General features: G+C 36.4%; 1 protein-coding gene across 1 annotated transcript in view; it reads left to right on the top strand.

Annotated features, from left to right (window-relative positions):
- Positions 1-446: 446 nt before the first annotated feature.
- Positions 447-16,875, top strand: part of LOC133322503 (uncharacterized) — a 42,194-nt gene continuing 25,765 nt past the window's right edge. The window contains exons 1-17 of the mRNA XM_061531491.1: positions 447-537; positions 602-796; positions 855-1,030; positions 3,256-3,378; positions 3,638-3,792; positions 3,878-4,040; positions 4,106-4,195; positions 5,286-5,370; positions 8,931-9,122; positions 9,193-9,390; positions 9,480-9,640; positions 9,707-9,827; positions 12,846-13,037; positions 13,108-13,305; positions 13,395-13,555; positions 13,622-13,744; positions 16,637-16,791. Coding sequence (XP_061387475.1) covers positions 462-537; positions 602-796; positions 855-1,030; positions 3,256-3,378; positions 3,638-3,792; positions 3,878-4,040; positions 4,106-4,195; positions 5,286-5,370; positions 8,931-9,122; positions 9,193-9,390; positions 9,480-9,640; positions 9,707-9,827; positions 12,846-13,037; positions 13,108-13,305; positions 13,395-13,555; positions 13,622-13,744; positions 16,637-16,791 — 2,564 coding nt within the window. The 5' untranslated portion in view covers positions 447-461. The remainder of the gene's footprint in view (positions 538-601; positions 797-854; positions 1,031-3,255; positions 3,379-3,637; positions 3,793-3,877; positions 4,041-4,105; positions 4,196-5,285; positions 5,371-8,930; positions 9,123-9,192; positions 9,391-9,479; positions 9,641-9,706; positions 9,828-12,845; positions 13,038-13,107; positions 13,306-13,394; positions 13,556-13,621; positions 13,745-16,636; positions 16,792-16,875) is intronic.

Consider the following 16,875-nt stretch of genomic DNA (forward strand, 5'->3'; position numbering starts at 1 on the left):
AAGTCTAGAATGATGTGTGCTAAGTTTCGTAAAAATCGGTTCAGATTTAGATATAGCTCCCATATATATTTTCGTTCGATTTAATGTAAATGGTGCACCAAAGTCCCTATATATATTTCGATTTGAACGAAATTTGGCATAGCGTACTAAATTAAGTCTAGAATGATGTGTGCTAAGTTTCGTGGAAATCGGTTCCGATATAGATAAAGCTCTCATATGTATTTTCGTTCGATTTAAGGTTTTTCGGATTTGCTAAAAATATATTTTCCAATGTCCCAACGTCGGCGTGAATTTTTAAAATTATTTTTTCAAGTTGTGGATTTTTAAAAAAATCTCTTCTTTTAGTTTTATTTCTAGGTCAATGCTTTGCCATTCTACCCGTGCGTGGTATACGACGATCGAATCCGAAACACTTAAAATTTTCACTGAAATCAATTCAAGTGTTGATAACGGTATTCTTTATGTGCTGCAATTCAATACTGACACTGACCACCTTGAAACATTTATTGAAAATTGGCATTAATGCCAAGAATTTTGGTAAGTCCCGGGAGAGGAAAATATTCACCACACTCACGGTCCCTTATATTTTTCCCGATTTCAGTTGGTCTCGTATTTTTCGGTTGTGTTCAATGTTCGTGTTTACTGTTCGCGTTGTTGGCACCTCACTGGCCGAGACTGATGTGTTATTGGTATCGAATTGAGTCGATATTCACCCAGAAACCCTATGAGATGCCGAAACGGAGTTTGAGCTATCGGGTACGATTTGCAGCGACGGTGATTATATTTTTATCGGTTGGTAGGTAGATTTTAAAAATTTTAAATATTTTTTTGTACTTTAAATATTTTGTTTTCAGCTGAACATGGCCTTTATTTGTCCTCGGCTATATTTTCGTTTAGACGCACCCAGGAAATATGTGCCCCGCTGCATAATATCACAGCGGATATATCATTCAATAATTATATTCGACGCAATTATGATTATGTTTTTCAAATATTGCCACATAATATGTTTATTGGGGTGTTCATTTTGGTAAGTTTGATTTTAAACAGATGCATTTTTTTCAAATATTTTTCAAAGGTCTCAGCGCAGTTGTGGGTTTTAAGAAAAAAAAGTAATTTAAAAAATTCAAACAAAATCTACGCCTAATTGTGGTCCTTAAAAAATAATTTGTGATCACTGAAAAATTCATTTAAAACCCAGTAAGGAAAGTAGTAAAGTCGAACGGGGCCGACTATATGATACCCTTCACCACTTTGGGTATATTCTACATATGTATCCTAACAGACGTCGCCTTTTGAACGAACTTAAATCTAAATCTAACCCGATTTTCTCGAAGCTTAACACACGAGGTATGGTAGGGACAGATTTCCATCCCAGAGGCATGAAAATCCCCATGAACATGCAGAACAACAACAACAACATCAAGTGTAAATACAAAATTGTGTGCCGGTCGGACAAACTTTGGGTGTTTAGTGCACAATTTACATTATATCGGACGAAAATATATATAAGAGCTAAATCTGAACCGATTTTCACGAAACTTAGCGCACATCATTCTGAATCTAATTTAGTACCCTATGCCAAATTTCGTGCAAATCGAAAGATATATAGAGACTTATTTCCCTTAAATCGGTCGAAAATATATATGGGAGCTATATAAAAATCTGACCAGATTTTCTCGAAATTTGGCACAAGTCATTCTAGACTCAATTCAATACACCATGCTAAATTTCGTGCAAATCGAATGATATATAGGGACTTTGGTGCAGCATTTACATAAAATCGGACAAAACTATATATGAGAGCTATATCTAAATCTGAACCGATTTCCTCGAAACTTAACACACGTCATTCTAGACTCAATTGAGTACACTATGCAAAATTTCGTGCCAATCGAAAGATATATAGGGACTTTGGTGCACCATTTACCCAAAATCGGACAAAACTATATATGAGAGCTAAATCTAAATCTGAACCGATTTCCTCGAAACTTAACACACGTCATTCTAGACTCAATTGAGTACACCGTGCCAAATTTCGTGCAAATCGAAAGCTATATAGGTACTTTGTTGCCCCATTTACATTAAATCGGACGAACATATATATGGGAGCTATATCTAAATCTGAACCGATTTCCTCGAAACTTAACACACGACATTCTAGACTAAATGGAGTACACCGTGCCAAATTTCGAGCAAATCGAAAGTTATATAGGGACTTTGGTGCCCCATTTACCTTAAATCGGACGAAAATATATATGGGAGATATATCTGAATCTGAACCGATTTGCACGAAACTTAGCACAAATCATGTTGAATTTAATTCAGTACGTTATGTCAAATTTCGTGCAAATCGAAAGATATATAGGGACTTTGGAGACTCATTCCCTTAAATCGGACGAAAAAATATATGGGAGCTATATCTAAATCTGACCCGATTTTCTCTAAACTTGACACACATCATTCTAGCCTCAATTCAGTACACTATGCCAAATTTCGTGCAAATCGAAAGATATATAGGGACTTTGGTGCACCATTTACCTAAAATCGGACAAAAGTATATATGGGAGCTATATCTGAATCTGAACCGATTTCCTCAAAACTTAACACACATCATTCTAGACTCAATTGAGTACGCTTTGCCAAATTCCGTGCAAATCGAAAGATATGTAGGGTATTTGGTGCCCCATTTACTTTAAATTGGACTAAAATATATATGGGAGATATATCTAAATCTGACCCGACTTTCTCGAAACTTAGCATACATCATTCTAGATTTAATTAAGTACGTTATGCCAAATTTCGCGCAAATCGAAAGATATATAGGGACTTTGGAGACTCATTTCCCTTAAATCGGACGAAAATATATATGGGAGCTATATATAAATCTGACCCGATTTTCTCGAAACTTGACACACATCATTCTACCCTCAATTCAGTACACTATGCAACATTTCGCGCTAATCGAAAGATATGTTGGGACTTTGGTGCACCATTTACCTAAAATCGGACAAAACTATATATGGGAGCTATATCTAAATCTGACCCGATTGTCTTAAATTTCAATGTGGTTCGTCCTTGGGCCAAATAAGTGAGCTGCGCCAAATTTCATCTCAATCGGATGATAAATGCGACCTTTACTTTGTTCACAAAAATACATGGACAGCCGGACGGGGACAGGTCCTTGAAAAATATAATTTAAAATAATTTGTATAAAAATTCATGCTTGTTCTTCTTCTCCATTCCTTTGTTCAGATTGTCAATGGCCTGTGCACCTTCATTTGGAACTACATGGACATGTTTATTATGATGGTGAGCAAGGGTATTGCCTATCGTTTTGAGCAAATAACGACACGTATTAACAAATTGGCTAACAAGGTAAGCTGTTGAATGGATTTTCACCTCTAAATGGTTGGGAGGAGGGCTGGTTCGGAAGGAAGGAACGTAAACCACTTCACTTTGTCATGTCTAGACTCTAAATGGAAAATTGCAAATCGATGGAAATTTAGAGCAATCAATTTTTTTTCTTTTCCGAGCCTCTACCTTCCCATCCGCCGAAATTTTACCCCAATTGAATTTCAATTGTTTCCGTTGTTATCCGTCTTTTGTTATGTTTTTTCTTTCTTTCTGTTGGCAGGAAGTACCCGAAACGGTGTTCATTGAAATACGTGAACATTATGTGAAATTGTGCGAACTGCTGGATTGTGTCGACGAAGATTTGTCGGGCATAATTTTGTTGTCGTGCATTAACAATTTGTATTTCGTTTGCTATCAGCTGTTGAATGTTTTCAAGTAAGTTGAATGGAATCATCATTGCGTGGCAGTTGGCATAAAGGATTCAAGTATTTTTCTTCTTCTTCTTACTTCTCCCGCACAGTAAATTACGCTGGCCCATCAATTACATTTACTTTTGGTATTCTCTGCTGTATTTGATTGGTCGCACGGCATTTGTCTTCCTTTCGGCAGCATCGATAAACGATGAGTCCAAAGGAGGTTTGCCCGTGTTGCGTCGGGTCTCCAGCCGCACCTGGTGTGTTGAGGTGGGTTGCGTGATGGAAATTTTTTGTATATTTTCAGATATGTGTATGTGTTTCTAATTTTTTAGGTGGAACGTTTAATTTTCCAAATGACAACACAAACGGTGGCCTTGTCGGGCAAGAAGTTTTATTTTTTGACGAGACGTCTTTTGTTTGGGGTAAGAAACAAATTTTAACCAGTAAGGAAAGTAGTAAAGTCGGACTGGGCCGACTATATGATACCCAAATTCGATGCCAAAATTCGTGCAAATGAAAAGATTTCCAGGGACTTGGTGCACCATATACCTAAAATCGGGCGAAACTATATATGGGAGCTATATCTAAATCTGAACCGATTTTCATTATCTAAATCGAAACCGATTTTCACGAAACATGGCAGAATCACTGTATGCTCAATTCAGTATGTTATGCCAAATTTCGTGCATATCGAATGATATATAGGGACTTTGGAGCACATTTTACATTAAATCGGACGAAAATATATATGGGAGCTATATCTAAATCTGAACCGATTTTCACGAAACTTGGCAGACATCACTCTAGGCTCAATTCAGTACGTTATGCCAAATTTCGTGGCAATAGAATGATATATAGGGATCTTGGTGCATCATTTACATAAAATCGAACGAAACTATATATGGGAGCTATATCTAAATCTGGACCGATTTTCACGAAACTTGGCAGCCATCATTGTAGGCTCAATTCAGTATGTTATGCCAAATTTCGTGCAAATCGAAAGGTATATAGGGACTTTGGAGCACATTTTACATTAAATCGGACGAAAATATATATGGGAGCTATATCTAAATCTGAACCTATTTTTACGAAACTTGGCAGACATCACTCTAGGCTCAATTCAGTAAGTTATGCCAAATATTGTGCAAATCAAAAGGTATTTTGGGAATTTGGTGCACCATTCGAACGAAAATATATATGGGAGCTATATCTAAATCTGAACCGATTTTTCCCAATTTCAAAAGGGTTTGTCCTTGGGCCAAATAAATGAGCTGTGCCAAATTTCATCCAATTCGGATTATAAATGCGACCTGTACTTTGTTTACAATTTAACACCAACAGACGGACGGACGGACATGCATAAATCGGCTCAGAAAGTGATTCTATGCATATTCTCACAAGGAACTATGGCTCTATCTCGTTTCCTTTTGCCTGTTACAAACATATGCACAAGAACATAATACCCTGTACCACAGTGTTTCAAAATCCACACCTATTTTATTTATTTTTCAGATGGCCGGCACTATAGTGACCTATGAATTGGTGCTGCTGCAATTCGATGAACCGAATCGCGCTATGGGCTTACCCGACCTCTGTGGTTAAGTCAACAAATTAGATAACATTTGGAGTTTCATTTAAATAAGAATAAGTATGTTGTTGTTGGTTCATCTTTGAGGAAAATAAGTTAATAAAATAAAAATAAATAAAATTAAAAATTAAATAAGAAAGATAAGTTTTCCTCTTGGACGGTTCCACCAGATCCTTTTGTGGTTGGTTGTGTTATGATGGGAATGAATGGGCGACTGATTGGTTGGTTCGTTGGGTTGTTTGTTGTTCATTTGTAATTCACGGCGAGCAAATTAAACGCAGACATGCAACAACATCCATCGATGCAAAGGACTGACAATGAGGACCACCACACAGACAAACACACATGAAGGTGTGTGTGTGTGTTTGTGTCTGTGTGCATTATCCTTGTTTCCATATTTGTATTTATTTAACTTGCAGCCAAAGTTCTCTGTTCTGCGTTGATTTATTTGTAGTTGAAAATTTGCTCATTAAAGTCAGGCGGATTTTTGTCAACAACTGTTAACATCGGTCTGGTGAACGGGCGAGCGAGTAAGGGGCGTCGTCATTCCATGGAATGTGTTAACAATACCGAAACTGAATAGAAAATATTATTTAATTAAATGTGATTACGTTTTCAAAACTTTGCGACAAACTAAAGTTGGTATGGAACAACAAACTTTTCATCAGTCGGTACGGAAAAGTAGGTGTTATTATTTTTCGAAAAAAAAAAAATAGTATTTGAAAAATATTAATTAAAAAATTCTATGACAACATTTTGTGCTGGCATTTCTTGGCAAATGGGAAAATTCCGTCCGCCTGTCCATGTTAAATTGTAAACAAAGTACAGGTCGCATTTATGATCCGAATTAAACGAAATTTGGGATAGGTCACTTATTTGGCACAAGGACGAACCCTATTGAAATTGGGAAAAATCGGTTCAGATTTAGATATAGCTCCCATATATATTTTCGTCCGATTTAAGATAAATGGCGCACAAGAGTTCCTATATATGTTTCAATTTGCACGAAATTTTGCACAGCATAATGATTTAGATCTATAATGATGTGTGCTAAGTTTCGTGAAAATCGGTTCAGATTTAGATATAGCTCCCATATATATTTTCGTCCAATTTAAGGTAAATGGTACACCAAAGGTCCTATATATCTTTCAATTTGCACGAAATTTGGCTCAGCGTACTTAATTAAGCCTAGAATGAGGTGTGCTAAGTTTCGTGAAAATCGGTTCAGATTTAGATAAAGCTCCCATATGTATTTTCGTCCGATTTAAGGTAAATGGTGCACAAGAGTTCCCATATATCATTCAATTTGCACGAAATTTGGCTTAGCATACTGAATTAAGCCAAGAATGAGGTGTGCTAAGTTTCGTGAAAATCGGTGCAGATACAGATCATATATATAGTTTAGTCCGATTTAAGGTAAATGGTGCACAAGAGTTCCTATATATCTTTTAATTGGCACGAAATTTGACTCAGCGTACTGAATTAAACCTAGAATGAGGTCTGCTAAGTTTAGTCAAAAATCGGTTCAGATTTAGATATAGCTTCCATATATATCGTCCGATTTAAGGTAAGTGGTGCACAAAAGTCCCTATATATCCTTCGATTTACACGAAATTTGGCACAGCGTCATGATTTAGGTCTATAACGATGTGTGTTAAGTTTCGTGAAAATCTTTTTAGATTTAGTTATAGCTCCCATATATATTTTCGTCCAATTTAAGGTAAATGGTGCACCAAAGGTCCTATATATCATTCGATTTGCACGAAATTTGGCTCAGCGTACTGAATTAAGCCTAGAATGATGTGTGCTAAGTTTCGTGAAAATCGGTGCAGATAAAGATATATCTCCTATATATATTTTCGTCCGATTTAAGGTAAATGGTGTACCAAAGTCTATATATCTTTCAATTTGCACGAAATTTGGCACATGTAATGAATTAGACCTAGAATGATGTGTGTTAAGTTTTATAAAAATAGCTCCCATATATATTTCGTCCAATTTATAGGTAAATGGTGCACCAAAGTCCCTATATATATATTTGCATGAAATTTGGCACAGAGCAATGAATTAGGTATAGAATGAGGTGTGCTAAGTTTAGTCAAAAATTGGTTCAGATTAGGTAGATATATATATATATATATATATATTTCCGTCCGATTTAAGTTTAATGGTGTACCAAAGTCCCTTAATATCTTTTGGTTTGCACTAAATTTGGCAGAGAGTACTGAATTAGGTCTAGAATGATGTGTGTCAAGTTTCCTGAAATTGGTTCAGGTTTCGATATAGCTTCTATATCTGACCAAATGAAAAATTTAGTATCGGTTGCAGGATTACATGTTTATGGATTCAATGTCATTTTACTGGTCCCTTAAAAATGCGACGTATGTTAGGTTTCATCTGTTGAATGTAACCAAAGTGGTGAAGGGTATCATATAGTCGGTCCCGCCCGACTATAGGTGTAGATTTTTTAAGTTAATCTTCTGTGTGAAAAATAGGCGTAGATTTTTATACCCTACACAACTATGTTGTCAGGGTATTATTGCTTTGTGCAGCCCCAAAAGTTTGTAACGCCGCAAAATATTGGTCCTAGACCCATCTTTAATTATACCTATCGTCATATCTCGACTAGCTGAGTCGATCTAGACATGTGTGTCCGTCCGTCTGTCCATTATATATTGTAAACACGATACAGGCCGCAGTTGTGGACCAATCTTCACGAAATTTTGCATGTAGGATGTTTTCGGCCTAATGAAGACCCCTATTGTTTTTGGTAAAGATCGGATAATATTTAGAGCATGAAATGGACCAAATACTTAATTTTTGTCCGTTTTTTAGGTCGCTCCAGATGCCGCAATTATAGCCCAAACTACTCGAATTGTTACATGGAGAAGGGGATTGGGCCAAAGAATAAGCATACCTGTTTTGATAAAGATCGGTCAATATTTAGCGGGTCAAATGGACCCTGACTTTTGTGTGAAAAATTACAAAATTTGTATTCTATGGCGTATATATTTACTCCTGAAGGACATAGAGCCGGCAAGTTGATAATAACCCATAACCACACTAGAGATCGGAAATATTGCACTGATCGCTTTGAAATTTTCCATGAGGTTCCAGTTATGGTCAAGGACAACGCCTACAATTTTCGGTGATGATCAGATAACAATTCGGGATGAAGTGGACCGAAAACTTTTTTGTTTGTTTTTTTTTTTCGAGACGATCTATAGGCTACAATTGTAAACCGAACATCACAACATCACACACGATGAAGGGAATCTGGACAAGTAATTAGAGGGGCGTCTGTACAGAATATTAGTAATATTCGGAAGATATGTCATTGAACTCTAATCGGAAAAGAGGGTGCAAATATCAAGAAATATTGCCCAGGCTCGGAATAAAAATCCGCAGAAAGTTAGAATTACGTGGTAGTTTTGTAGAGTATCGGCCCGTCCGACTATACTGCTCCGCTCACTGGTTTTTAAATTAATTTTTTGTGTCAACAATTGGCGTGGATTTTTGAAATTATTATTAATTATTTCTCAACTTAATAATTTCATCTCCTCGTTTAGTCCTTTTCATATCGCAATGCTTTGGCCTACTGCCCGTCACAAATTTGTTGCATAAAAATGTCAATCGACTTCAATTCAAATGGCTGAGCATACCGATCATATATTCGGGAGTGGTCTTAATTTTGGATATCATGGAATTTGGAGTTGTTATTTATTATATCTGGCAGACGGGTGTTAATTTCCATACATCGGGTAAGTCAAGTCTTGCTAAAATGGCCAAAGTATAAAATTAACATCCATTTGTTCCTCTCCATCCTTCCAGGTACCGTCTCCCTCTTCTTCGTTTGCATTTGGGAGCATATAATCTTCTGGCGTTTGGCCACAAAGTGGCCCAAATTAATGCGTCAATGGCGTCAGGTGGAGGAATTATTTTTGCAGGTTCCCTATCATCTGTATGTCACATTCAATATGAAATTTTGGATATGGTTTTGGTATTTGCTGATTATGGTCAGTGGTGGTTGTAAGTTAGAGCCGATGATTTCAAATTATTGTGGATCACTTGTAATTGTAAAATTTATATAGAAGAATTGTTTTTGTTTGTGGTTTTAGTGGAACACTGTTTGTTGGTTTTCAACTCCTTTCAAAAGAGTGATTTGGAAAGGAGGCAATGTAATCTGAATGTCAGCTATTGGGAAACCTTGTATGGTCGCGAAAGACCCCATCTGTCGATGGTGTTGCCATTTCAATATTGGACACTGCCCATATATGAGGTGAGTTTGAAATTTATCAGTACTGGTAAAGAAAAAGGCATTGACGTCTTGTCTTTCATATTTCAGTGGTTAAACTTGACACTGGCCTATCCCCGTTCCTTCACGGATGTTTTCAAAATTTGCTCATTAAAGTCAGGCGGATTTTTGTCAACAACTGTTAACATCGGTCTGGTGAACGGGCGAGCGAGTAAGGGGCGTCGTCATTCCATGGAATGTGTTAACAATACCGAAACTGAATAGAAAATATTATTTAATTAAATGTGATTACGTTTTCAAAACTTTGCGACAAACTAAAGTTGGTATGGAACAACAAACTTTTCATCAGTCGGTACGGAAAAGTAGGTGTTATTTTTTTTTCGAAAAAATAGTATTTGAAAAATATTAATTAAAAAATTCTATGACAAAATTTTGTGCTGGCATTTCTTGGCAAATGGGAAAATTCCGTCCGCCTGTCCATGTTAAATTGTAAACAAAGTACAGGTCGCATTTATGATCCGAATTAAACGAAATTTGGGATAGGTCACTTATTTGGCACAAGGACGAACCCTATTGAAATTGGGAAAAATCGGTTCAGATTTAGATATAGCTCCCATATATATTTTCGTCCGATTTAAGATAAATGGCGCACAAGAGTTCCTATATATGTTTCAATTTGCACGAAATTTTGCACAGCATAATGATTTAGATCTATAATGATGTGTGCTAAGTTTCGTGAAAATCGGTTCAGATTTAGATATAGCTCCCATATATATTTTCGTCCAATTTAAGGTAAATGGTACACCAAAGGTCCTATATATCTTTCAATTTGCACGAAATTTGGCTCAGCGTACTTAATTAAGCCTAGAATGAGGTGTGCTAAGTTTCGTGAAAATCGGTTCAGATTTAGATAAAGCTCCCATATGTATTTTCGTCCGATTTAAGGTAAATGGTGCACAAGAGTTCCCATATATCATTCAATTTGCACGAAATTTGGCTTAGCATACTGAATTAAGCCAAGAATGAGGTGTGCTAAGTTTCGTGAAAATCGGTGCAGATACAGATCATATATATAGTTTAGTGTTAAGGTAAATGGTGCACAAGAGTTCCTATATATCTTTTAATTGGCACGAAATTTGACTCAGCGTACTGAATTAAACCTAGAATGAGGTCTGCTAAGTTTAGTCAAAAATCGGTTCAGATTTAGATATAGCTTCCATATATATCGTCCGATTTAAGGTAAGTGGTGCACAAAAGTCCCTATATATCCTTCGATTTACACGAAATTTGGCACAGCGTCATGATTTAGGTCTATAACGATGTGTGTTAAGTTTCGTGAAAATCTTTTTAGATTTAGTTATAGCTCCCATATATATTTTCGTCCAATTTAAGGTAAATGGTGCACCAAAGGTCCTATATATCATTCGATTTGCACGAAATTTGGCTCAGCGTACTGAATTAAGCCTAGAATGATGTGTGCTAAGTTTCGTGAAAATCGGTGCAGATAAAGATATATCTCCTATATATATTTTCGTCCGATTTAAGGTAAATGGTGTACCAAAGTCCCTATATATCTTTCGATTTGCACGAAATTTGGCACATCTAATGAATTAGACCTAGAATGATGTGTGTTAAGTTTTATAAAAATCGGTTCAGATTTCGTCCAATTTAAGGTAAATGGTGCACCAAAGTCCCTATATATATATTTGCATGAAATTTGGCACAGAGCAATGAATTAGGTATAGAATGAGGTGTGCTAAGTTTAGTCAAAAATCGGTTCAGATTTAGATATAGCTCCCATATATATATTTTCGTCCGATTTAAGGTAAATGGTGTACCAAAGTCCCTTAATATTTTTCGGTTTGCACGAAATTTGGCAAAGCGTAATGAATTAGGTCTAGAATGATGTGTGTCAAGTTTCCTGAAATTGGTTCAGGTTTCGATATAGCTTCTATATCTGACCAAATGAAAAATTTAGTATCGGTTGCAGGATTACATGTTTATGGATTCAATGTCATTTTACTGGTCCCTTAAAAATGCGACGTATGTTAGGTTTCATCTGTTGAATGTAACCAAAGTGGTGAAGGGTATCATATAGTCGGTCCCGCCCGACTATAGGTGTAGATTTTTTAAGTTAATCTTCTGTGTGAAAAATAGGCGTAGATTTTTATACCCTACACAACTATGTTGTCAGGGTATTATTGCTTTGTGCAGCCCCAAAAGTTTGTAACGCCGCAAAATATTGGTCCTAGACCCATCTTTAATTATACCTATCGTCATATCTCGACTAGCTGAGTCGATCTAGACATGTGTGTCCGTCCGTCTGTCCATTATATATTGTAAACACGATACAGGCCGCAGTTGTGGACCAATCTTCACGAAATTTTGCATGTAGGATGTTTTCGGCCTAATGAAGACCCCTATTGTTTTTGGTAAAGATCGGATAATATTTAGAGCATGAAATGGACCAAATACTTAATTTTTGTCCGTTTTTTAGGTCGCTCCAGATGCCGCAATTATAGCCCAAACTACTCGAATTGTTACATGGAGAAGGGGATTGGGCCAAAGAATAAGCATACCTGTTTTGATAAAGATCGGTCAATATTTAGCGGGTCAAATGGACCCTGACTTTTGTGTGAAAAATGACAAAATTTGTATTCTATGGCGTATATATTTACTCCTGAAGGACATAGAGCCGGCAAGTTGATAATAACCCATAACCACACTAGAGATCGGAAATATTGCACTGATCGCTTTGAAATTTTCCATGAGGTTCCAGTTATGGTCAAGGACAACGCCTACAATTTTCGGTGATGATCAGATAACAATTCGGGATGAAGTGGACCGAAAACTTTTTTGTTTGTTTTTTTTTTCGAGACGATCTATAGGCTACAATTGTAAACCGAACATCACAACATCACACACGATGAAGGGAATCTGGACAAGTAATTAGAGGGGCGTCTGTACAGAATATTAGTAATATTCGGAAGATATGTATTGAACTCTAATCGGAAAAGAGGGTGCAAATATCAAGAAATATTGCCCAGGCTCGGAATAAAAATCCGCAGAAAGTTAGAATTACGTGGTAGTTTTGTAGAGTATCGGCCCGTCCGACTATACTGCTCCGCTCACTGGTTTTTAAATTAATTTTTTGTGTCAACAATTGGCGTGGATTTTTGAAATTATTATTAATTATTTCTCAACTTAATAATTTCATCTCCTCGTTTAGTCCTTTTCATATCGCAATGCTTTGGCCTACTGCCCGTCACAAATTTGTTGCATAAAAATGTCAATCGACTTCAATTCAAATGGCTGAGCATACCGATCATATATTCGGGAGTGGTCTTAATTTTGGATATCATGGAATTTGGAGTTGTTATTTATTATATCTGGCAGACGGGTGTTAATTTCCATACATCGGGTAAGTCAAGTCTTGCTAAAATGGCCAAAGTATAAAATTAACATCCATTTGTTCCTCTCCATCCTTCCAGGTACCGTCTCCCTCTTCTTCGTTTGCATTTGGGAGCATATAATCTTCTGGCGTTTGGCCACAAAGTGGCCCAAATTAATGCGTCAATGGCGTCAGGTGGAGGAATTATTTTTGCAGGTTCCCTATCATCTGTATGTCACATTCAATATGAAATTTTGGATATGGTTTTGGTATTTGCTGATTATGGTCAGTGGTGGTTGTAAGTTAGAGCCGATGATTTCAAATTATTGTGGATCACTTGTAATTGTAAAATTTATATAGAAGAATTGTTTTTGTTTGTGGTTTTAGTGGAACACTGTTTGTTGGTTTTCAACTCCTTTCAAAAGAGTGATTTGGAAAGGAGGCAATGCAATCTGAATGTCAGCTATTGGGAAACTTTGTATGGGCGCGAAAGACCCCACCTGTCGATGGTGTTGCCATTTCAATATTGGACACTGCCCATATATGAGGTGAGTTTGAAATTTGTGAGTACTGGTAAAGGAAAAGGCATTTACGTCTTGTCTTTCATATTTCAGTGGTTAAACTTGACATTGGCCTATCCCCGTTCCTTCACGGATGTTTTCATTATAATTATTAGCATTGGACTGGTGGCTAGATTTCGTCAGCTACACTTACGCATGAAAGCTGTACAGGGGAAGGTAATTATGATTTGTGATTTTTTAAAAATATATATTTTTTTAACTCAATGTCTAAAAATTTTGAATGACAAATTAATTTAAGACCCTCTTCAAATTTCGAGTAAATCGAACAAATATAGGCATTTCTGTGCAACATTTACATAAAATCGAACGAAACTATATTAAAGACCTATATCAAAATCTGAAGCGATTTCAACAAACCTTATCACACATAATTTTTTCCTCAATTTCATTTGCTATGCAAAATTTTGTCCCAATCGGAAAATAATTGAGAGTTTGGCGTATCATTCACCAAAAATTGCATGAAACTATATATGGGAGATATATCTAAATCTGTACCGATTTTTACAAAACTTCGCAGACATCAGTCTGGACCTAATTGAGTACTCTGTAAAAAATTTTGTCCCAATCGGACAAATATTGGGAGTTTGGTTAATCATTCACAAAAAATCGGACAAAACTATACATGGGACCTATATCTACATCTGAACCGATTTTAATAAAACTTCGCAGACATCAGTCTGGACCTAATTGAGTACTCTGTACAAAATTTTGTCCCAATGGGGAAAATATTGGGAGTTTGGTTTATCATTCACAAAACTATATGGGAACGTAACTATATATGGGAGCTATATCAAAACTTCGCAGATATCAGTCTGGACCTAATTTAGTACTCTGGGCAAAATTCTGTCCCAATCGGACAAATATGAAGAGATTGGTGTATCATTCACATAAAATCGGACGAAACTATATATGGGAGCTATATCTAAATCTAAACCGATTTTAACTTCGCAGACATCAGCCCAGACAGACTAATTCAGTACTCTATGCCAAATTTCGTGCAAATCGAAAAATATATAGGAAATTTTGTCCCAATCAGACGAATTTTGGGAGTTTGGTTTATTATTCACCAAAAATCGGACGAAATTATATATGGGAGCTATATCTAAATCTGAACCGATTTTAACAAAACTTCGCAGATATCAGTCTGAACCTAATTCAGTACTCTGGGCAAAATTCTGTCCCAATCGGACAAGTATGAGGAGATTGGTGTATCATTCACATAAAATCGGACGAAACTATATATGGGAGCTATATCTAAATTTGAGCCGATTTTAACAAAACTTCGCAGATATCTGTCTGGACCTAATTCTGTACTGTGTGCAGAATTTTGTCCCAATCGGACAAATATTGGGAGTTTGGTGCACCATTTACATAAAATCGGACGAAACTATATATGGGAGCTATATCTAAATCTAAACCGATTTTTACGAAACTTCACGTACGTCATTCTAGGTCTAATTCAGTACTCTATGCCAAATTTTGTGCAAATCGAAAGATATATAGGGACTTTGGTGTATCATTTACCTTAAATCAAACGAAACTATATATGGGAGCTATACCTAAATCTGAACCGATTTTCGCAAAACTTGACAAACATCATTCTGGACCTAAATCAGTACTCTCTGCCAAATTTCGTGCAAATCGAAAGATATATAGGGACTTCGGTGCACCATTTACATAAAATCGGACGATACTATATCTAAATCTAGAGCTATTTTCACGATGCCTGGCAGACATCATTCTAGGCTCAATTCAGTACGTTATGCCAAATTTCGTGCAAATCGAAATATATATAGAAATTTTGGTGCATCATTTACCTTAAATCGGACGAAAACATATATGGGAGCTATATCTAAATCTAGACCGATTTTTTACGTAACTTAGCACACATCATCCTGGACCTAATTCAGTACTCTATGCCAAATTTCGTGCAAATCGAAAAATATATAGGGACTTTGGTACACCATTTACATAAAATCGGACGATACTATATATAGGAGCTATATCTAAACTGAACCGATTTTCACGAAACTTGGCAGATATCAATCTAGGCTCAATTCAGTACGTTATGCCTAGTTTCGTGCAAATCGAAATATATATAGGTACTTTGGTACACCATCTACATTAAATCGGACGAAAATATATATGGGAGCTATATCTAAATCTGAACCGATTTTCACGAAACTTGGCAGACATCACTCTAGGCTCAATTCAGTACGTTATGCCAAATTTCGTGCAAATCGAAAGATATATAGGGACTTTGGTGCACCATTTACCTTAAATCGGACGGAAATATATATGGGAGCTATATCTAAATCTGGACCGATTTTCACGAAGCTTGGCAGACATCACTCTAGGCTTAATTCAGTAAGCTGAACCAAATTTCGTGCAAATCAAAAGATATATGGGCTTCGGTGCACTATTCCGACGGAAATATATATGGGAGCTATATCTAAATCTGAACCGATTTTTCAATAGGGTTCGTCCTTGGGCCAAATAAATGAGCTGTGCCAAATTTCATTCAATTCGAATCAAAAATGCGACCTGTACATTGTTTACAATTTAACATGGACAGACAGACGGACATGCATAAATCGACTCAGAAAGCGATTCTATGCATATTCTCAAAAAGAACTATGGGTCTATCTCGTTTCCTTTTGCCTGTTACAAACATAGGCACATAGACATAATACCCTGTACCACAGTGTGGTGAAGGGTATAAAAATCCGCGCCTAAAAATATTATTTAAAAAATCCCCATCTATTGTTATGCCTCGAAAATTAACCGCTAAAAAAATCCATGCCTATTTAGAGTCTTCAAATTTCTTGTATATTTTGAAATTAATTTGATTCAATCCCAAAAAAGGGAAAATTCATTCCCCTTCTAGTATTTCCATTACAAGGGGAACAATAAGCTACTAATGAATTTTTTTTTCTGTGTCCATTTACACCTCAAGCCTAACTTCTGGCCATATCCCGCAAAAACTTTCATTTTACTAAACTCGTTTTGTTGTTTTTTTATTTTTCCCCTCCCTCATACCACGTCTAGCCAATGCCAGCAATTTTTTGGTTAGAAACTCGTGAACATTATCTGGTGCTGCGGAAACTTTTGCGGCTTGTCAACAATGAGCTGTCCGCCCTGATTCTGCTGGCCAGTGCCAATAACATGTATTTCATCTGCTTTCAATTATTCAACAGTTTCGTGTAAGTCCAGGCCCAAAATGAAGTGGGATGTAAAAACAAAAACCAAATCGATTTCGATGATAAAATCGGAAAATGATTTATTTT

Source organism: Musca vetustissima, unplaced genomic scaffold, assembly GCF_032173495.1.
Source record: "Musca vetustissima isolate MV318-11 ecotype Yass unplaced genomic scaffold, APGP_CSIRO_Mvet_v1 utg451, whole genome shotgun sequence".
NCBI lineage: Eukaryota > Metazoa > Arthropoda > Insecta > Diptera > Muscidae > Musca > Musca vetustissima.